The sequence below is a fragment of the Vulpes lagopus genome, chromosome 9, assembly GCF_018345385.1.
Source record: "Vulpes lagopus strain Blue_001 chromosome 9, ASM1834538v1, whole genome shotgun sequence".
Taxonomy (NCBI): domain Eukaryota; kingdom Metazoa; phylum Chordata; class Mammalia; order Carnivora; family Canidae; genus Vulpes; species Vulpes lagopus.
In genome coordinates this window covers 33,205,453-33,227,828 of record NC_054832.1, presented here as the reverse complement: position 1 = coordinate 33,227,828, position 22,376 = coordinate 33,205,453, and the positions used below count along the sequence as shown (strand labels likewise).

Sequence of the window (22,376 nt, the reverse complement as noted above, 5' to 3'; positions counted from 1 at the left end):
TTTATAGGATCCTATATTTCTGTTAAATCCTGGATTTAATGTGTCTTAATTGCTTTAAATTTCAGAATTTGATTACAATGTTATGTTTAAACTATATAGTTAGAATTGTATAATTGAATTAATGAACTATCATTTTAATTGATTTAGCAATAACCATGCTTTATAAAGCTTTTAAAAAGATGGAGTTTTTCTCAGATTATTGGTTCTTCAAATATTATTTCTGTTATTTATAAGTGACAATCATTTAATGATCTCTACCAACAAAGATTATGAGTAAGGGATTTTCTCTATAGGTAGTGCTTAATTGAATAGCATAAATTTGAATTTGCAGAAATTAGTCATCTTCAAATTCTTTACTTTCAGTATCATGATTCTTAAAAATTATATAGGTATTCAGAGTTAAAAGTATACAAATATTAAAGCTTAAAGTTTCCATATAAGTGTTTACTGTCCTTATAATTGTTTTGAAATGTTTTATACAACTTATATTTTCAGAGGCTTGATGATTAGTTTGTAGTATATATAGTCAATATTGTAGGTGGTATAGTAACACAAACCACACAGCATGGTAAAAGTTGTACATATGAAAATAGAAACTATGGTAAAAACACATTGTTAATACAGTATGTAATTGAGACTACCTTTGGGAAATTGTTCAAAGTGACTTTAATTGGGAAATAAGTTTTTTATTTGGAGTTTCCCTATCAGTCAGCCTGATTTTTATACACGGAGCTTTAAAGAGACTAATTGGTAGACTGTCTTGCTCAAACTCTTATACCTAATCAGAATGACATTTATAATGGAGTATACAGCTAGAATATTTTGAAACAGATTGAATAGTCTGTATGACAAAAAATTATAAGCAATGAACAGAAATGCTACTTATTAACTTATATTTTCAATATTTCCATATGTGATTTTTTTATAAACTAGATCTGGATAAGACCCCTGTGATATGGGGAAAGAGAGAATAACTTAACAACCTAGATTTCAGTAAAAAGAGGTAAAATGAACAATATTAGGTGAATATAAAGTGAATACAAATATATACTGATATTGTTATATCAGAAATAGGGATGGACTGATGCATAGGAGTAAAAAATAAGGACCTATATAATGTCACGAATATATTTTATTCTAAGGAAGGGCATAATTTTGGATTTTGCCTCTTAATTTCTCAGTGTCTTTGAAGGATTAAGGAAATACAGCATCTTAAATGAATTGCTCCATTCTTCTGAATTATAAAATATGGGTGAAATACTGTTAAATGCTTTATGATTGCTTAGAGAATTGTACAATTTATCATTAAATTCTTTACCTATTAAATGTTTTCTACCTGATTATAATAAATGCTAAGACTTGCTTATAGAGAACAGTAGCAAAGGTAGAGATTAAACTGCTTGAATTTTCATGGGCTTTCTTCAGGTTCTGAAAAAAAATAGTCTCTAAAACACAGCAGTTTTAATTTAAAAGAGAGTATATATAAAATAACTCATGATCTAGTTGGCAAAATCATTTGGCAGAATATTTTAATATTTTGGAGTAATTAATTGATAGATTCTTCATTGTTTGGTAAGAGTAGTCATAGGATAAAATCTTGCCTTGCTCCTAGCATAGCTTTAATATAGTACCTTAAAATATATTTTTTAAAACTTTATTCTGTGTTAAGTAACAGTGACAATAGTTATTCCAATTTCAGAAGTCATGAGCACTATTCTATTTTTACTTAAATCCAGTACAAATCATTCTACAGTATGATTCACATGCTTCAGGCAAATTTCATAATCTCTAGAAAATGTGATTGTTGGAATTAATATTGAATTCAATATTTCTAAGGTATGATTTTTCAAAAACACTTAGATGACTTGTTAAATGCTAATTAATAATAGACTTTCTTTTGGAGCTGAATTCTATGATAAATATTCTTTTTTATCAAACAAATAAAATATATTTCCTATATCGTAAAGGCTTACTATATTCACTTTATTTATACCCTACTTTCAGAAATTTATGTTAATTCCTCAGGAAATGAAGTGTTTCTTTTCTTACCCCTACCTCTGTTCTATAATAACAAGTGTAATGTTAAATATATTGTGAGAAATCCTTAATGTACAAAGAGGTTTTGTTCTAAATGTTTAATTGTAAAGTGACTGGCACTCTAAATATATTTTTCCAAAGAAATCATTTCATAAGCAATTGCTGGATTTTGTAGCCCAACAACAAAAGTCCAATGAACATATAAAATACACTACTATAAAATAGTTCCTTCCTTTTACCTATGCTGGGTGTTATTACTGCCAAGGGAGCAATAGGAGAAAGAGAAGAGCTAGACTATTTTAGCCCATCAGTGGGTTTTAGTATAGAAGAAAACAGCCTATCCTGAAAAGTAGAGTCATCTAAGGGAGAATCAGTTCTTTAATTTGACAAATCTTTTTCAAGTACCTACTACGTGCCAGCTTATATAGATCCAGGTTGCTGCTCCTCATGAACCTCAATGTTTTAGAGTATTGTAGACATTCTTGGATAGTAAAGGACGCGATTACCTAGGGCAGAGGTACTGTGAGGAGGAAAGGCCATTGTCAGGTTGAATTGCCTTCGAAATATCCAATTTCCTGCTTCACATTTTCTCAATTTTTTTACTTTCTTACATGGCCTTAAGTCCCACATGTTAGAGATTAATTTGTATTAAAAATCTTAAAGCATATAAGTATTTTTGATAATATTATAAAGCCAATATCCATTCATTCTGATTTAATCTGGTTGTTTTTCTTTTGATTCCCAACTGAGATCAAGGACAATGAGGAAATGGAATTTACTCAGTTTGAGAGCAGGAAATCTTTTGCTAAGGAGGGGTACATGAAAAAGGCTTGGTTGGCTGCTTTTAGGTGGGTTCTAGAGATGAACTATCTTGGAAAAATATTTGATTTAGTACAAGAATTTAGTAGATTTTATATTTTATAAAACAGCTTTAAGTAAAAATAAAAAAGAAAGAAAATAATAGCAACCTAATGATAATAATGAAAACATTTCCAATGAAGTTATATATTTTATAGAAATGGGCAACACTCCGTGTAACTACATTACTCTAGTCAAATGCACCTTTTTCAGGAAGACCTTTTTTTTTTTTTTAATTTTTATTTATTTATGATAGTCACAGAGAGAGAGAGAGAGGCAGAGACATAGGCAGAGGGAGAAGCAGGCTCCATGCACCGGGAGCCCGATGTGGGATTCGATCCCGGGTCTCCAGGATCGCGCCCTGGGCCAAAGGCAGGCGCCAAACCGCTGCGCCACCCAGGGATCCCAAAAATTGCTTCTTTTTTTTTCAAATTTTTATTTATTTATTTATGATAGTCACAGAGAGAGAGAGAGAGAGAGAGAGAGAGGCAGAGACACAGGCAGAGGGAGAAGCAGGCTCCATGCACCGGGAGCCTGATGTGGGATTCGATCCCGGGTCTCCAGGATCGCGCCCTGGGCCAAAGGCAAGCGCCAAACCACTGCGCCACCCAGGGATCAAGGAAGACCTTTAATTTTTTTTTTTTTTTTTAATTTATTTATGATAGGAACACAGTGAGAGAGAGAGGCAGAGACACAGGCAGAGGGAGAAGCAGGCTCCACGCACGGGGAGCCCGACGTGGGATTCGATCCCGGATCTCCAGGATCGCGCCCTGGGCCAAAGGCAGGCGCCAAACCGCTGCGCCACCCAGGGATCCCAAGGAAGACCTTTATTACTGAATGTAGCACCCTGAAATTAGAATTTATTTTAACAATGAGAGGATGGTCAAGATGGAAGAAGAGGAGTGGGAGATACAGGCTTCTAGTTACAGAATGAATAAGTCACAGAAATAATCATAACATAGGGAATGTAGTCAAAGATACTATAATAGTGGCTATGATAACAGATGGTAGCTACACTTGTGGTGAGTACAGCGTAACAAATAGACAATTCGGATCTCTAATGTTGTACACCTGAAACTAATGTAACATTGTGTGTCAACTATACTCAGGTAAAAAAAAAAAAAGTTTTAAAAATAAATAAAGTTTTAAAAAATTGTTTTCTTGTATACCATTATAAATCTGAGAAACACTGGAATCTTACTCTTGGAGAGTATCAATTTCTTGATATTAAATTTGGTTTATGAATGATCTATAGTCTTGGAGACAAATGTATTTATTAACTTAGGTTGGGAAAAAGTAAGATACCAGAATGTATTTGAAATTCCTAACATAAAGTCTGCATCTAATGGAGGTTACATGGTCAGTTTAGAAGAACTGATGTAGGGCACTTGGGTGGTTCAGTCAGTTATATGTCTGCCTTCAGCTCAGGTCATGATCTTGGGGTCCTGTGATTGAGCCCCATGTTGGGCTCCCTACTCATTGGGGACTCTGCTTCCTCCTGTCTTTCTGCCTCTTACCTTCCACTCCTGCTCGCGCTCTATCTCCCTAAAATAAATAAAAAGAAAAGTTTAAAAAAAAGTACTGATGTAATTGTTTATTCTTTAGAGTTCCCTAGAGAAATTCTCTTTTACCTCAGTTTTTAAAATATAGTCAGTAGATATAAGTAGACAGTTAATGAGATGTATGTTGAAAATTGGCACCAGTCAGTTATTATATCTTGCCAGAAGTATTATTTTTTGCTATCCTTAAAGCTTTCATTTAGGCGTATTAACTTGATGAAGTCATGGTATCATTATTATAAGATCATAGCTTAACTGATTGAGCCACTCAGGTGCCCCACATTTCTTTATTCCTAATCTATATTATTATATGTAGCATTTAGATCTTACCTAATACATATTTGTTAAAATAATATATAAGTTAATGTTTATAAGCTATGCTTTTCACTTTAAAATACAGATTCTCAAAGATTAACCAGCCATATAGGTCAAATAACTGGTTAATAACAAAAGTAGGACTAAGAAACCCAGATCCCTTGATTCTGTTCTTTTTTATGATAATTGCCACCATGCTAAAGTATTTTTTTCTTTAGTCATATGTATAAAAATGACAGAAAAGAAAATGAATTATGCATAAACAGATACACATATAGGATATTACGTAGGTCAATACTATAAAATTTATTTTGAGTGCTCTATTTTGATTGTCTATTTTAAAGTATAGGAGTCTATGGTTTTATGTAACAATTATAACTGAAAAGATTTGTTTTTAATTCCTAAATGTTTTATATGTAAAAATAAGATATAAATGTAAAAACCCAACACATCCACTTGCCTAATCATAAAACATTTAGAACAGACTATTTCCTTCATACTTTGTAATACTTTTGCCTTTATGGTTCTAGGGTAGAGTTTACCTGGCTATGCACTTGTGTGACACTGAAAGGTGGAAGAGTTACAGAAGCCATTATTGTCAAGCAGCAGTTGTTGGCAGGCCCACAGGCTGATGTGAAAGTCTCAGTGGCTCCTGGCAAGCTTCTGTTAACTGACCACCCCAATGCTATAGGCAGCTGAGATAATTGGAGGCAAATTCCCAAAGCTTGAAATTCATAGCAGCTTCTCTAGTGAACATTTTGAGAACCCTTGTCTTTGGTTCTTCAGGCTAAGAACAGCAGCATTAACTTCTTTGGCCTTCATTGCTGGTTCAGTTGTGTAGTTTTTGATTACTGTATTAAAATCCTTTCTACTGGGATCCCTGGGTGGCGCAGCGGTTTGGCGCCTGCCTTTGGCCCAGGGCGCGATCCTGGAGACCCGGGATCGAATCCCACATCGGGCTCCCTGTGCATGGAGCCTGCTTCTTCCTCTGCCTGTGTCTCTGCCTCTCTCTCTCTCTCTCTCTCTCTCTCTGTGACTATCATAAATAAATAAAAGTTAAAAAAAAATTTAAAATCCTTTCTACTTAGAAAACCTAGAATGACTTCTGTTTTTATTAACAAATCTTAATTGATACATTGGCAGGCTTTATTTCAGATATGGAGGAAAGGGATTTGGTGACACAGGAGAATCTATTTTATTTATTTATTCATTCATTTATTCATTCATTCATTCATGAGACACACACACACACACACACACACACAGAGGCAGAGACACAGGCAGAGGGAGAAGCAGGCTTCATGCAGGGAGCCCAATGTGGGACTGGATCCTGGGACCCCAGGATCACACCCTGAGCCAAAGGCAGACGCTCAACCACAGAGCCACCTAGGTGTCCCAACACAAGAGAATGCAGAGGAGAAGATGGCGTTGCTGGGTTAGGTCATTCCACATTATCCTTTCTCTGCTCATGCTTTTAGGCCCCCCAAAACATAACATCTAAGAAATTCACAATGGAGCTAGCTAATGTTGGTCATCTTTAACTTCAACTGACCTCACTTTTTATTATCTCCTGTTTATGTGTCCTGGCAAAAATCCCCATGACAAGTATTCTGAACTTCTGTCATCCTCAGGAATCCAGGTCACTGCTTTTCATGGCTAGTGGTTGACATTATCTGGGTTCATACCAGAGAAGAGGACAGTGTGAATATTTTGTTGACGAAGAGTATTATGCAGATGACAAGGTTCACTATGTTGTTCCAGTGTTAGAGGGGCAGGTTGAGAACTTAAAATATGGTCTCTTCCTCTGAGGCTAGAAGGAAGTATGAGTGGTTAGATATGAAGACAAAGGGAAGTATTGAGCTGGCTTTAATTTCAATGAAGACAGAATAAAAATAACAGTCTCTTCTGTTTTCTACAAAGACTTTGTGTGTGTGTGTCTGTGTGTGTGTGTGTGTGTGTGTGTGTAAAATGAATAAGTCATTATTGTTGGTATTTATTTAAATTGTTTATCTCAAGTTAGAGCAATAAAGAAGAGTTGGAGATACAATGATAAGATGAAAATTTGGATGAACCAATACCAGGAGTGATCTAGGTAGCTGATGATTGAAAAATGAATTTTTAAAAAGATTTTATTCATTTATTTATTTGAGAGAGAGAGAGAGAGGAGGGGAGCAGACTCTGCACCTAGCATGGAGCCGTGGGGCTGCATCTCACAACCCCTAGATCATGACCTGAGCAGAAATCAAGCATCAGATGCTTAGCCGACTGAGCCACTGAGGGGCCCCTATGAAAAATGATTTTTTAGAGCCAGTATTTAATTTTAGTCAGAAAGTATTCAACTAGTGAGCCAAATCAGTTTGGCTTCACTATGTTTTCAAGTGACTTCATATCAAGATATTAGGAATAGAGTGTCAGGGGGAACTTTTCAGTTTCTGAATAGCAATTGGGAGATTGTCAAAGTGTATTGAGCCAAGCAAAGAAATTACAGTGAAGTCCATTTTGCAGCAGCAGTGTATGATGCTGACTCTCTTATTTCAGCACATAAGTATATTCCATATGTAGTCTGTCACACATTAAAGAACAATATCAAAAGTACCTTTAAAATTTCCTATTTGAACTGAATAAAATATTAGTAAAACTTTTGTTATGGCATAACTTTAAAAAGAAATGTTTTAAAAAAGCAAAAGAACTATTTGAATTTAATTTGTCAACCCACAAGTAAATTAATAAAACGTTGAGTTGTTTGGACGTTGCTCTTCTCATCATTCTTTTGCCTTGCTTACTTAGGACACGAAGTCCATCAATATCCAGAGATCAGAATAGAAGATTCGACCAAAGAGAAGAAAGAGAAGAATATTCACAGTATGCTACTTCAGATAACGCCATGCCTAGATCTCCATCAGATTATGCTGACAGGAGGTCTCAGCGTGAACCTCAGTTTTATGAAGAGTCTGACCACATAAATTACAGGGACTCCAACAGGAGAAGTCATAGGCATTCCAAAGAATACATCGTAGATGATGAGGACGTGGACAGCAGAGATGAATATGAAAGGCAAAGGAGAGAGGAGGAATACCAGGCACGCTATCGAAGTGATCCGAATTTGGCCCGTTATCCAGTAAAGCCGCAGCCCTATGAAGAACAAATGCGTATTCACGCTGAAGTGTCCAGAGCAAGGCATGAGAGGAGGCATAGTGATGTTTCTTTGGCAAATGCTGAACTGGAAGACTCTAGGATTTCTATGCTGAGGATGGAACGACCATCAAGGCAAAGATCTATATCTGAACGTAGAGCTGCCATGGAAAATCAGCGGTCCTACTCAATGGAAAGAACTCGAGAGGCTCAGGGACCAAGTTCTTATCCACAAAGGACCACAAATCATAGTCCTCCCACCCCCCGGAGAAGTCCAATACCCATTGATAGACCGGACATGAGACGTACTGACTCATTGAGGAAACAACACCACTTAGATCCTAGCTCTGCTGTGAGGAAAACCAAACGGGAAAAGATGGAAACAATGTTAAGGAATGATTCTCTCAGTTCAGACCAGTCAGAGTCAGTGAGACCTCCACCACCAAAGCCTCATAAATCAAAGAAAGGAGGTAAAATGCGACAGGTTTCATTGAGCAGTTCAGAGGAGGAATTAGCTTCCACACCTGAATACACAAGTTGTGATGACGTTGAGATTGAAAGTGAGAGTGTAAGTGAAAAAGGTAAGTGCTGTCTTCTCACCACACTTTCCCTGGAGTTGATTTCTTAAGGGCTTTCTTTTTAGGTTGTATTTGTGATAAACATTTAATAGATATTACTATGTTTATTTTAAAAGATTCTTAATGGTGCCAGTTATGTGAAGAAAGGTTCAAGTTTTAAAAAGTAACTATCTTCTTTTGTTCATGAGGAAGAGAAATCTACTGATTTTTTACAAAAACTATTTTGTTGTTTCTGAAAATTTTCTAGCATCACCTCATGGTATCTTAAAAAATACCTATTAGGTATAGTTGTAAAATAACATCTTGTGTGTGTTTCAAAGTATTTGTTATAGAATATCTGAAAGGTTCCTCAAAGTATAAAGAATGAAATACAAACTATCCATAATCTTTTCCCCCAAATATAACCCTTGTTAACATTTTGTGTTTTTTTCCCCTTTTTCCTATGTGTGTATATTTCACATATTTATAAAATTGGTATCATGCTAAACATAATTAGTATTCTGATTATTTTCAATTTATATCATATCATTAACTTTTTTTCCAAGCAAAGATGTTCTTTAGAGATATGTTTTTGAAATGACTGCACTTAGTAGTCTATCATATGGTTGTAGCACAAACTAACTGTTCCTTCATTTGGGGGCATTGCAGTTGTTTCCGATTGCTAGCACAAACAATATTAATGGTTATCTTTACATAAGAATTTTTGCCTAATCCATGAGTATTTCACTAATATATATCCATGCTTTGATTCTTATAAGCTTTTGGTTCAGAAAACCAGCTTGCTTTCCACGTAGGCTATAACACTCCATACCCCTGTCAGAAGTTAAGTTATCAGGTGCTAAATACCAAATCTTTGCAGTTGAATAGGCTACAAAAATGCTATCTTTTTGTTATTTTAACTTGAATGTAGTTGTGCAGTTGCATGTTTTATATTTTATTGGTGTTTGACATCTTCTATGAATTATCTGTTCATTTCTGTTATTTCTTTTGCCCATGTTCCTATTGGGTATTAGTGTTTCCCTCATTGATTTATAAGAGCGTTTTATGTGGTTAGGATTTTTACCCATTTAACTGTCATCTTTTTCAAATGTATTTCCCATACTGATGTTTATCTACTAATTTTCTCTGGTCATTTGGAAATACTGAATTTAATATATCTGTCTTTGCATCTTTGGTTTTTTTTTTAAACCATTTCTTTTATCCATAGATACTCTTTATTCATCCCCAAGTCAGTTACATATTCAGCTGTGTATTTTCTCATGTTTTTATTATTTAATTTTAACCTTTAACTTTTTAATCCTTATGTAATTTATTTTGGCATATGCCAAAATACACCTGATATGTGAGAATTTAGCATGAATCCCCTCTACCACCCACCCCTGCCCACCACACACACAATTTTCTGACACCATTTGGTGAATAATTTATTTTTTCATAAGAATCAACAGGACATCAATAAAGGAATTCAAGAAGGCAGCTAGATATGAAATTAATATGGAATTATTTTGTGCTGTACCAAAATAGAAAAATGAATGAAAGGCGGTTCCCATTCTGAGCTATAAACAAGAAATGTTGATTTTAAGATAACTAATGAGAAATGAGGGGCACCTACATGAAGAAAGCTATAAAATTACTGAGTGACATAAAGAAAGATAATCATTGAGTGAGTAGATTCATTTCATGTTCCCAATTGGGAAGGCTAAATATTGTAAAGATTCATGTTCTTTCTAAACAATGTCTTGGGGTTAAGGCCCTAGTAGTTATAGTACCCACTGGTGCCTATATTTTTATTTCTACAAGTTAATCTGGAAGGTATGCAGGAGAAAAAAACTTAACTTTTTTTCCCCCTTCTATGCCTTTTAGGCTCACTGGGGTGGGGGATCGATGAAAGATTAACAAGAGAAAAACACATTTATTCATCACTTGCATTTTGCATACATGTGGGAGCTTTCAGCTACTGTGAAACATAAGGGAGTAGTTAGAATTTGTGCTCTACAAGAGAATAATAGATTTTTAGAGAAATAAGACAAAAAAAGGAACTTTGAGTTTCTTTCTTTTTTAAAAAATTTTATTTATTTATTCATGAGAGACAAGGAGAGAGAGGGAGGTACAGAGACACAGGCAGAGAGAAAAGCAGGCTCCAGGTAGGGAGCCCGACGGGGGACTCGAGTCCCGAGGATCATGCCCTGTGCCAAAGGCAGCGCTAAACCGCTGAGTCACCTGGGCTGCCCGAACTTTGAGTTTCTGGGGTAGCAAATCATGGAAAGGTTAAGTGTATGAGGGAACCAACGGGAAAGAAGAGCTAGCTAGTAAAGTTTGTTACGTAGACTTCTCTGGAGCCATGTCTTGCCTGCTAAGAAGTAATTAACTTCTGTCCTTCCTTATAGAGGGCAAGTGGGGGATACCTTTACAAATTTATGTCCTGCTTTTAGGCAAATAGAGGGGAGGGCAGGCAGCTTTTCTTGTGTTTACTTCTTCTCAGTTGTCCCTTATTCAAAATAACCCCTATTCCAAATGGCATATTAAAACAAATAAATGGGGCAGCCCGGGTGGCTCAGCCCAGGGCCTGATCCTAAAGACGTGGGATCGAGTCCCACATCGGGCTTCCTGCATGGAGCCTGCTTCTGCCTCTGCCTGTGTCTCTGTGTCTCTCATAAATAAATAAACAAAATCTTAAAAAAAGAAAACTATAAAAAATAAATAAATAAAACAAATGATAAGAACATAGAAAACACCACAAAGCAAAAGGGAAGAGATCAATTATTCAACAAATGGGCTTGGGGAAAATGTATATTTAGTGAAAAAAAAAGAAACCAAATTAGAGCCTCATTTCATACAAGTTGCACTGAGATTATAAACAATAAGAAAATTGTGTTTATTGAAATAGAAAGGTATAGAAGGAGAAACTGCAGATCTTAATTTTATCATAGGACATAAAGAAAGTTTATTTCCCAGAAGCTGTAATATTTCCTTAAATATAGTTAATAACCTATAGTTTGATTGTTTTCCATTTGTCTGAGTATATCATAATACTAAAAGTTAAGAAAAAGATAGATTGGTTTATCTTTAGTGAATTAGTTTAGATTCTGTTCATTAATTCTGCTATTCTCTGCTAAAGTAATGCCTTCAGTTTTTCCACTTAAAGTTGTAAAAAATAAACTTAACTAATGTTTGAAAATTCCTCCTAATATTTAAAGAAGTTTTATCAGCAGCAGTTTTTTTCCTGTGTGCTTATATGTGGATGCATCCTTTTGACTAACTTTTAAAAGATAGTTATCTCTTTGCTTTATTATCCCTAGGCTAAATGATCTCAAAGAAGGTGTTTTAAAGCTGAGACATCTTACTCATTGTCTGTACATTTTTGTCTCTTTTCATTCTTGTGCACAGCCTTTCAAAAATGCACAAAGCAAATTTGTATCAAGTAATGTAAAGTGTTAACCAGCATTGCATAGATAGATAGCACTAGTCAGCATTCTTAGTGCAGAAGGATTCTTTGCAGGCCCTTCTATATCATATTTATAGCTTCAGCTACATAGCAGGAACTTCCTGATTTTTAAATAATAAAATTCTATAATCCACAGCAAGTGTATAGCTTTTTTTTCTTCACTATCCTATTGGTTAGCCTTTTTATTTATTTATTTTTAACCTAACTTTTATTGGTGCTCTGGTGCTTTGGCTCTTTCCTTATTCATTTGTCGTTTGTCTCTTTGGATAGGTCTAATTTTAAATAAGCAGAATTTCACCCAAATTTGTAGGTGATGTCATTTCTTCATTCACTATGTTCTATTAAATGATGCTGATAATTACAATCTATGAGTGACTGGGCCATTACTATGAAACAGTAATAGGGTTTTATGGAAAGAGCATGGGTTTTACAGTCAAAGAAGAGCTCAAATCCTGGCTGTGAAATTCATTAACTACATGATCTTCTCCTAGGTATTTAACAATGTCTGTTTCCTTATCTATAAATATAAGAATATATTCGTTGTCTGGTAATTTGTCAAATAGTAGATATTAAAGACACTTTTAGATTACTTATTTAATGTTTTTGATAGTCAACAATAGCTATGACTTCTCTGAGACAGCTTTCAAGAGTTTTAGTCATGGTTATGAGGATTATGGTTATTTATGTTGGTTTCACCTCTTCCACAATCTGCCACATGTTGTTCTAGGCTTATATTTTTAGCCTAAGAAGAATATACTTTTTAACTTGTTGAGATATAGTTTTGAAATGTAAATGCAATGTGTTACTAAATACTAGACACCTATTTATTCCTTTTTTGGCCAAATACTTCTTAGTGTCTATTATTTGCAAGATGTTGGATTGGCTGTAATATAAAATATAGAGATGAATAGGACATATTTTCTACCCTTAATAAATTGAGAGTCTAAAATAACTAGCAATATAAGCCTGTTGTATTATAGATACTGTAGGACTTCAGAAAGAGAGGCATTGGTTATCTCCACTAATTTTGTGTGATTTCTATGTTTTGTGACACTAATTACATAGTTATGTTGTCAATCATTTGCTCAATTCACAAAGGATTCTGTTTTTATTTTTAAGCAAGTGAGATCATTGTGAAGAGTTTTAGTTTCCCTCGTCTTCCAAGTTCTAACTTGGTTGTTGCAGGTCTCTTTTGTTTTTCTGTAAAATCTTGAGGAACTGAGCTGGTAAATGTGAGCATACATCTGTGTGACAGTGTCCTGAGTTATAAATTGTGAAATGTTTGATTCGATTATTAGACTCTGGAAAGTAGCACATCCTTTAACTTATTTTTGGGAAGGAGTGAATAGAGGTGTGCAGGTGGAGCAATTTGGAGAACAGATCCATGACAGGAAAAAGGAACGATGGACTGCAAATGTCCAAATAGAAGCACGAATCTCAAAGTATTAAATACAAATGCTGAAGATATCAGCTTTATATATGTCTGAATTTGGGTGTCAGTATCAATAGTGAAATTTATCTGATTGTATAATCCCAAGTTTCTTAAAATGTTTAAGTAATTGATTCACTGTGTGTGTTTATAAGGAAAATAGACTACTGAAGTGATAGCCAATATTCTTTAGGAATCTGAAGAAAATATTGATTTATGATATTTGAGACCAATTAAACATGTAAGGAATTCTGAGCCAAGTGGACTAAAAAACTTTTAAAAGTAAGTTATCATAATGGGAATATTTAAAATTTTTTTGTTTATCTTTTTTATTACTAAGACTTCCGCAGGTAAAATTTTTAAAAGTTGACGACTGATTACTTTCTGGTGTATTCATTCCATCTGTTTATAAAATAATTTTATGGCAAATAATTATTCCAATTGTAACATGAGTCTTAGGGCTTTACTATGGGATAAAAAAGAACTCAACTGCATCAAAGTTACATGGGAATAATTAATCACTCTTGCTCTCTTAGACAGCATTATGAAATTATTTCATCAATTTTTTTTTTAAATAAGATACTTCTTATCCGATGAGAAACCAAATTGCAAATATATATTATGAAGCTGATCTCAGACTTGAAATTATATAACATAAATATAAACAGATTAAGAAGTTTAACTGAGAGTTAACTTGTAAAGTGCATAACCAGAAGATAAATTTACAAATGGAAATAAAGAATTCTTTGTTTTCTGATAAATTGTAGCACAATGACTGTTTAAGATGGCCATTCTTGGGGCAGCCTAGGTGGCTCAGTGGTTTAGTGCCGCCTTCAGCCCAAGGCCTGATCCTGGAGACCCGGGATCAAGTCCCACGTCAGGCTCCCTGCATGGAGCCTGCTTCTCCCTCTGCCTGTGTCTCTGCCTCTCTCTCCCTCTGTGTCTCTCATGAATCAATAAATTAAAAAAAAAAAATCTTTAAGATGACCATTCTTTCTCTTTGCAAAAATACTTTTTAATTATAGATGAAACACTATGTTAAGCATTTGCCTAAAGAAAAAGGATTATTTTTAATGGAAAATATAGTACCCAACATATCATATCTTACAAATTTCAGTTTGTGGGATATTTGAGATGGTGCTTAGCTAGTTGAATGAAAAATTAAAAGCAAAGTTAAAGACTAATTTTTGAAGTTAGTTTGGAATATAGAAGTCTCTGTTAAGTTGGTTTAAAATTCAATAGATGATGTTTAGATATTGATATTTACTACAGCTTAAACATTGAAAATGAATTTACTCAGTAGATAGAAAAATATGAAGGTTTATGAAACACATATTAATTGATAAGAAGTATAACAGAGCAAATTCCCAAATGGTGTTATAAATGCTGCACAAGCTGGGGATCCCTGGGTGGCTCAGCGGTTTAGCGCCTGCTTTTGGCCCAGGGCGCGATCCTGGAGTCCTGGGATCAAGTCCTGCATCGGGCTCCCGGCATGGAGCCTGCTTCTTCCTCCTCCTGTGTCTCTGCCTATCTCTGTCTCTCTCTCTCTCTATCATAAAATAAATAAATAAATAAATAAATAAATAAATAAATAAATAAATAAATCTTTAAAAATAAATAAATGCTGCACAAGCCAATTATATTTGAGTTAAAAAAGCATTGAAATAGCAGAAAAGTTGGGTCTAAGAGTAATTCAGTATTTCAAGCAGTATTCAATAAATTCATTCATTTACTCATTCATTTTTTATTTCATTCAACTAAAATATATTAAATGTCAGTAATAGTACTAAAATGTGAAATATGAAAGTATTTGTATGACCCTAGAATTGCTTTTTTGTGGAACAAGAATAAGAACTTATGCTGTAAATTTGATTCCATTTATGCTAGCTGGGTCATCCAAGAAGATTATACATGAGTTGGGCTTTTGTTTTTAATTCATGCTAGAAGCTAGATCTATTTTCCTTTCTAGGATGTATCCATGAGAAGAGCTTTTTCAGGAAATATTTGGGGTATTCTTCAAAGCAGAATTCAAATTATTGCCATACATAACCCCATTATCCCTGGAACTGTGTATCTGCCTCTTTTTGTAGGGCTTAGCTTGGTTAAGAACTCTTTTCAGGAGCAAATTAAGTAAGCCTGATATATACTAAAGCTCAGATATGGACTCCTACAGTACAAGACTAATGTTAATTTTTTTAAGAGGACCTACTGAAATACAGGTAAAGGTTTAACTTCTTAGAACTATAAGGTGCTCCTGATAATTTGTCTAAATCTTGAAATACATAATTATAATAAATTTTTAATGGACTGTTGAATAAAATAGTAGGATCTATGAGGATCATGAACTTTAATGATGACTATGATGATAACAATTTAAAATAAGAACAATTTAGACTATATGTAAGATGAAGTACGTCAAAGTAAGGATGTACTTTGAATAAAAGTAATAAGAGAGAATAAAACATGTTAAAATTCTGGGTTAAGAATAAGTGGATATGAATGGAATACTTTCCAGTCTCTTCAAACCAAATGCATTTTAGTCATGACTATATTTTAGAAAACAGTTCACATATTCAGAAATGTGGGTGTGTGTGTGTCAGCAGATTGAGCTCTAAATGTTATTCTTACAGATGATTCTATAAGCCATTTTATTTCAGCACATCCTGCCCTGTACATGTTGGAAATTTTTAAAGAAAAAATGCATTTCCCATGGCACTGTTAACCTGTACTTTTTTGTAATTGAAGATACTTAGGATTTAATTAACTTAGAATTTGAGTCTCGTGTCCTATTCTGGAAATGGCAGAAGGGGGCAGATTTCCAAATTTTACTGAGGAAGCTGGAAGTACCTATTTCTAATTTTGAACTTAAGATGCATTTTACCAAAGAAATAATAAGTGACAATTAGTTATAACTTTTTATTCATTCGATTCTGCAAATTTAGGGAGCCAGTTCTAAGTACTAAGCTAGATACTCTGACCCTGTGTTGTAAAAGGCATACCATACATCTCGGGTTTTGTTTTGCTTTTTTAATCTGGGAAATGTTTTTTAGTTCACCTTTATTTTTGAAGGATAATTTCTTTAGATATAGAATTTTTGGTTGACAGTCTTTCCCTTTTCTTGCAGCACTTTGTATATGTCATTCTATTTTTTATTCTGGAGATAAAGGGTCTTGTGTGTTGCTGTTTTTGGTATATTCTCTTTGTCTTTGGATTTCAGCAGTTTGACTGTCATGTTTCTAGGTTTAAGCCTTTTGTGTATATCCTACTTAGAGGTCATGAAGCTTTGTGGATCTATAGATTAATGTTTTTCCTTAAATTTTGGAAGTTTTCAGTCATTATTTATTTCTTCAACCAGTTTTTCTGTTGCTTTTTTTTCTTGCAAGAATCCCATTATGTGTATGTTCATATTCTTGATGTTTTCCTACATGTCCATGGGGTTCTTTTTATCTATTTTTCAATGTATATTTTCTCTCTATCTTTCAGAGTGGATAAGTTCTGTTTTTGCTCTCTGGTAGAGTACACTGATTGTTTCATCTGCCATCTCAGATCTGCAGTTGAAGTCATGTGTTATGAATATTCATTTTGGCTATTGCATTTTTCAACTCTAGAATTGTCATTTCTTTTCTTTTATAGTTTTATTTCTCTATTGGGAGTCCCTATTTATTGAGTCATTGTCATCATATTTTCCTGTGATTCTTTGACATGTTTTTTTTTTTTTTAAATACATTTTTAAGTGAACATCTGGGTTCATTCAGTGTTAGTTTCTTTACTTTTTTCCTGGTTATGGGTCACATTTTCCTCTTTCTTTGCATGTCTCATAATTTTTGTTTGAAAACTGGACATTTTTGATGATGTGCTGTAATAGCTCTGTTTTCTTACTCATTTTCCTGACGACTGATTATCTTGTCCTGTTTTTTTCTTTTCTCTTTTCTTTTTCTTTTTTTCTTTTCTTTTCTTTTCTTTTCTTTTTTTTTCTTTTCTTCTTCTTTTCTTTTCTCTTCTTTTCTTTTCTTTTTTTTCTTTCTTTATCTGTTCCCATTGTGGATTATGTCCACTGATCTCTCTGCTGTTTGTTTTACTCAAATATGTGTGTATGTGTGTACATATGTGTGTCTGTGTATCCACCTTCCTATAATTCGCTCCCATGTCTGCAGAGCCAAACTGTTAGCCAAAGATTTAGGCAGAAGTCATGCTTAAGTATTTTGAGATTGTAAGGCTTCTATCCTCTACCAATCAATCTGTGTATGATGTGGGGACACATTCAAAGTTCAGCCAATTCTCCTACATGCTGTATGACTCCAACTGTATAATATTCTGGAAAGGGCAAAAGTATGGAGACAGGAAAAAGGTTAGTGGTCATTAGGGGTCTGAGCAGAAGGAGGAAGGAAGGGATGAATAGGCAAAGCAAAGGAGATGTTTTAGGGCAGTAAAATTATTCTGTAAGATACTGCAATGGTGGATACAAGTCATTATACATTTATCAAAACCTATAGCATATACAACAGAAGAATGAATCCTAATATAAGCTATAGAATTTGTCAGTAATGATGTGACAATGTCAGGTCATCAGTTGTAACAAATATATCACACATCTTGCACAATTGCAATTGTTAATAATAGAGGGAATTGAGGGATGAGAGTGGGGATATATGGGAATTCTCTGCTTTGAGCTCAATTTTTCTATAAAGCTAAAACTACTCAAAAAAATTTTTTTAAACACGAACAAACGACCAGCATTCTGTAAGTGTTCATAAAGACAAACCCAGACTGATATCAAAACAAACAAACAAACAAACAAAAACAAAGTTCAGCCAGGTCTCAAGGCACTCTTAGGTTTCACTTACTACCACGCTCTTTTGGCATCTCCCTGAACATGGTATGGTTTCCTAGTCATTCTGAAAAGTGTGGAGAGTTTATCTAGCTTCTTTCTGTGGTCTCTCATTTCCAGTGTCTCCTGTAACATTTCTGGTTGGTCTGCCTTTACCTTCTGTGGAACTACAGTCTTAGACTAGTAAAACTGCTGATTTTCTGTTTCTCTGTTTGTTTCCTCTTGACTTTGTCTCTTCTATGGGTTATTACTCCCATGGGTTTTCAGTCTCACCCCAAATCAAGTAGCAGAGGTCTGATAGCAAAGCTGTTGTTTTTCCCAGACAGCACCACACTGATAAAACTATCGATCCTTTCTATAGACCCTGGCTTTTGTATGTACTGTGCCAGAAGAGGGTTATAGGAGCAATCCCAGGTAAGCAGATAACAAATGTCTATTGTTATTATCTGAATATCTAGAGGTTTTTCTCAATTTTTTATGTGTCTTAGATTTCCATAGCTATGCGATTGTTGTTTTTGATAATTTTGTCCAGGCTTGCACTTGGTTTTTTGAAGAGAACTAGTTAGTTGATATTTCATGCCACTAACCCAGAGACTCTTCCTTTGTCATGATTTTGTGAGTGTGGAATTCAGACAGGATTCAGTTGGGTAATTTTTCTTCTTCATTTGGTGTTATTGAGTTCAATTGGTGAAATTTAATTGGTAGAATGGGCTATTCTGGAGGGTTCAAGGTGTCTTTGCTTTTATATCTGGCACCTTGGCAGGCATGGTTGGAAGATTACTCCAACCATGGGGTTGGGATTCTGAATCAGTGCACCTACATTTGGGCTCTTCAACATAGCTGTTTCTAGTTAGTAGGACTTTTTCTACGGGATGGCCCAGGGCTCACAGAGATAGACTTAACCAAATACTATTTATTTTGACCTAGCTTTGAAGTCATGCAGCATCATTCCCACCATATTCTTGGTTATAAACAAGTTACAGTAAACAAGTTATATGATATGGAAGGAGCCTATAAAAGGGCATGAACATTATGAGATACAGTTCACTGAAGGACCATCCTTGGAGTCTAGCTACCATAGGGGCTATAATGTGTGATATGTAGGGATTTTTTGTTTTTTCTCATTCCCATGAGTTTATTCTTAAGCCTCTTCTCTAGATACATTTTCCTCAATCTTTCAATTTTTTTCTTCCTAGGGCCCAAGTCTTTATGTCCATATATATTCTTACCCATAGCACTTCTTTTTCTACACAAAGGGGATGACCAGATATACCATCTAAAACCCTATTAAGAGGATTTTCCTCACTGTTGTCTTCAAGACCATCTCTGAGTAGGACAGCAGCAGTCTAGTTTGGCAAAAGTAAATTTTTCTTTTGCTTTGGGGAGCAAAAATATTTATTTATATAATTAAAAATATAAATAAAATATATAAATAAATATAAATATAAATATATAAATAAATACAAATATAAATATAAATAAATATATATATATATAAATATAACTGACCTATCAATGAATCAGACATGAATTTTGTCTCCTTTTTTCACAGTCATAATGGCCCCCATATATGGCCATAGACGTAAACTGAGAAAGAGATGCTGATATAACAATAGTAGTTGGTGTGTAAGTCTGGGCTACCTGCAGACGCAGTTTACTTATATCTCCTGGCCTTTCTTAAGCTCACACATGGATGCATCTCTTCTGTCTCATAATGGATTGTTGTTTGACATGTCCAGCCTTTTGATTTGTTGAGCCCAGGAGACCCTAGCTTATATTGGGTGCTTCTGATTGTTTGGACACTTGATCAAATCTTCGTCCCTACCAAGGCCAGGAGCATACCAGGGGCAGTTTTTTAAGTAGTATATAATTTTCCACTGCAGGCTACATGGTCTTGATCCACAAACCTAGGGATGTACATCTTGATTCCCCTATTGAAGCTTGCCCTAAGTTTCACATGGCATCTTTTCCCACCATTGATGCTTCTAATAGCACACCTTCTGTTGTATCATATGACTCAAGTGTCAGGGCTCGCACTATAGCTTGAACTTAATCTAGAGCTGCTTCTTGCTCTGGGTTCCAATTGAAGCCAGAAACCTTCTATAATTATTGGTAAATGAATTAAAGCAGTATTCACCAGTGTGGATTATGTTGCCTTCAGAATCCAGAGGCTGTCTACCAGGCATTGTGTATTTTTCTCATTGGTGGTAGGTGCAAGATATAATAATTTTTCTTTTGCTTTGGGGAGATGATCTACCATGCCCATGACCATTGGGTCCCTAAATAGTTCTCTGATATTATGGGCTCCTGAATCTTTATAAAATTATCTTACACTCTTTGGAGATGTACATAAATAAGGTCTCCAGTATAATAGCTACTTCTTTCTCGCTGATACAGTGAGTGAGTCAATGTGATGTTCTGTGGAGTGTCCCTATGGCCTTTGTCTTTGAGAGCTATATTATGATAGAAGGCAGTAGAGTTAACATAACCCTGGGGAAGACTAGTTAATATGTATTCTTGTCCATCCTGAGCATATGTGAATGTTTCCAGTCTTTCTTGATAGGAAAGGGAAAAAAACACATTTGCCAGTTCAGTGGCTTCATTTCTTATATTTGAGTCTGTATTAGTTGTCTCTAGGAAGGATACCATTTTGTCATAGCAACTTCGACTGGGGCTATTTTGTTGAGTTTATTCCACTGTCATTTTCCAGGATGTGTTGATACTTGTTTTTTAGGTGCCACTCTGATGAGTTAAAAAGAGGAGATAATGTGAACTATCATGTTTGCACGCTTTGTTTTTGATATAATCTTTGCTGGTTGGGGAGGGAATTATCAGGAGCTTCCACGTGACTTTTCCCATTTGTTATTTTTTAACCCACAAGCCAAGGAACATTAGTTCTTCCAAATACCAAGTTTGTCTATTTGGGGACTGCTGCAATTACTACTGTAACAACTGGATAATTTGGAAACAACATCTCTAAGGCAATAAAGACAGAAAGACTTGGAAAAGGAGAAATTAAGTTGTGAACAGGTGCTTCAACTAAATCCACAGGAATTTGAAGCTGGAGATGACCTAATTAGGAAAGAGGTCAGGAGGGCTGGATATGGCTACTGCCTGGGGAGGGTAAGGCAGGTCTTGGCCAGGGTATGTGTACTTCTTGGGTGAAGGACTCAGCTACAAGCAGTGAGCATGTAGCACTTGGGACAGCTTGAGGAATGAGTGTAATTATAGATGATACATAGCTACATCCAGTAAGGTTTTTTTTTTTTTTTTCTCAGAATTGTCCCCTTATTTTTATAAGAGGGATATTACAATTCTATGTGTCCTTTACTCATATGCCCTTTTGAAACTGAGGGAAAATTTTCTAGAAGTCTTCTCTGCAGACTTCTTCATATATATGTATTTCTTCCCAGCATGTTTTACATGTTGGTAATGAGCATTGAACACTATAGCAGGTATTTAGGAATTTCCAAGACTAATGGTAATATGAAACTGTCACTGAATAGAACAGTAGAACAATATTTTAATATTGTTAGAACAATAGAACAATATTTTATTCGTTGAGAAACCTTTAGACAGGCTACTTAAGTGATTTTTATATCCAATAGGTATAAAACATTTTTTAAATATTGATATCAAAGTGTAACGAGCAGTCTCCTAGTTGATTAATCTTTATTTTCTGTTACATACAATACTATTTTACTAAAAAAGATTTCATTATTTTATGAAATAGTCATTTACACAAAATTCAGTTTTCAAAATAAAGCTTTCCCTTTCTCCAAGGTAAACAACAGAAATGAATTAAGGCTTCAGATTCAAATATTAGTTTATAAATATTATGTAAAATAATAAATGTGTTTTTTGTATGCCAAATGAAAATTTCCCCTTCTCTGCCTATTTATTAAAAATTCAAATAAAAAAAAAAAACCCACCTCAAATGGATGCATTTGTAATGCTGATATTGCCAAACTGCCATATTGGATTACATTTATCTCTGGTAAAAAAAAAAAGTGTTTAAATAGCATCTTTCAAACAAGACAATGTTGATTTTGAGTTATAGGTTAGGCAGGTATATTCAAACATTGATATTTCTATCTCGTAATTGAAAAGCTTTGACAAAATTATCCAAATGAAACAGTGAGCAAATACACAGAATCAAATGCAGACCCATCTTGACTTAATTTATTTTGAGTCA

The 22,376-nt window shown here is 34.6% G+C and overlaps 1 protein-coding gene across 15 annotated transcripts in view; it reads left to right on the top strand.

Annotated features, from left to right (window-relative positions):
- RIMS2 (regulating synaptic membrane exocytosis 2) overlaps positions 1 to 22,376 on the top strand; it is a 588,301-nt gene that overhangs the window by 250,331 nt on the left and 315,594 nt on the right. For all 15 annotated transcript variants that reach the window (XM_041769575.1, XM_041769574.1, XM_041769584.1 and 12 more), the window contains one exon: positions 7,557 to 8,482. In XM_041769575.1, the coding sequence (XP_041625509.1) occupies positions 7,557 to 8,482 (926 nt within the window). The remainder of the gene's footprint in view (positions 1 to 7,556; positions 8,483 to 22,376) is intronic.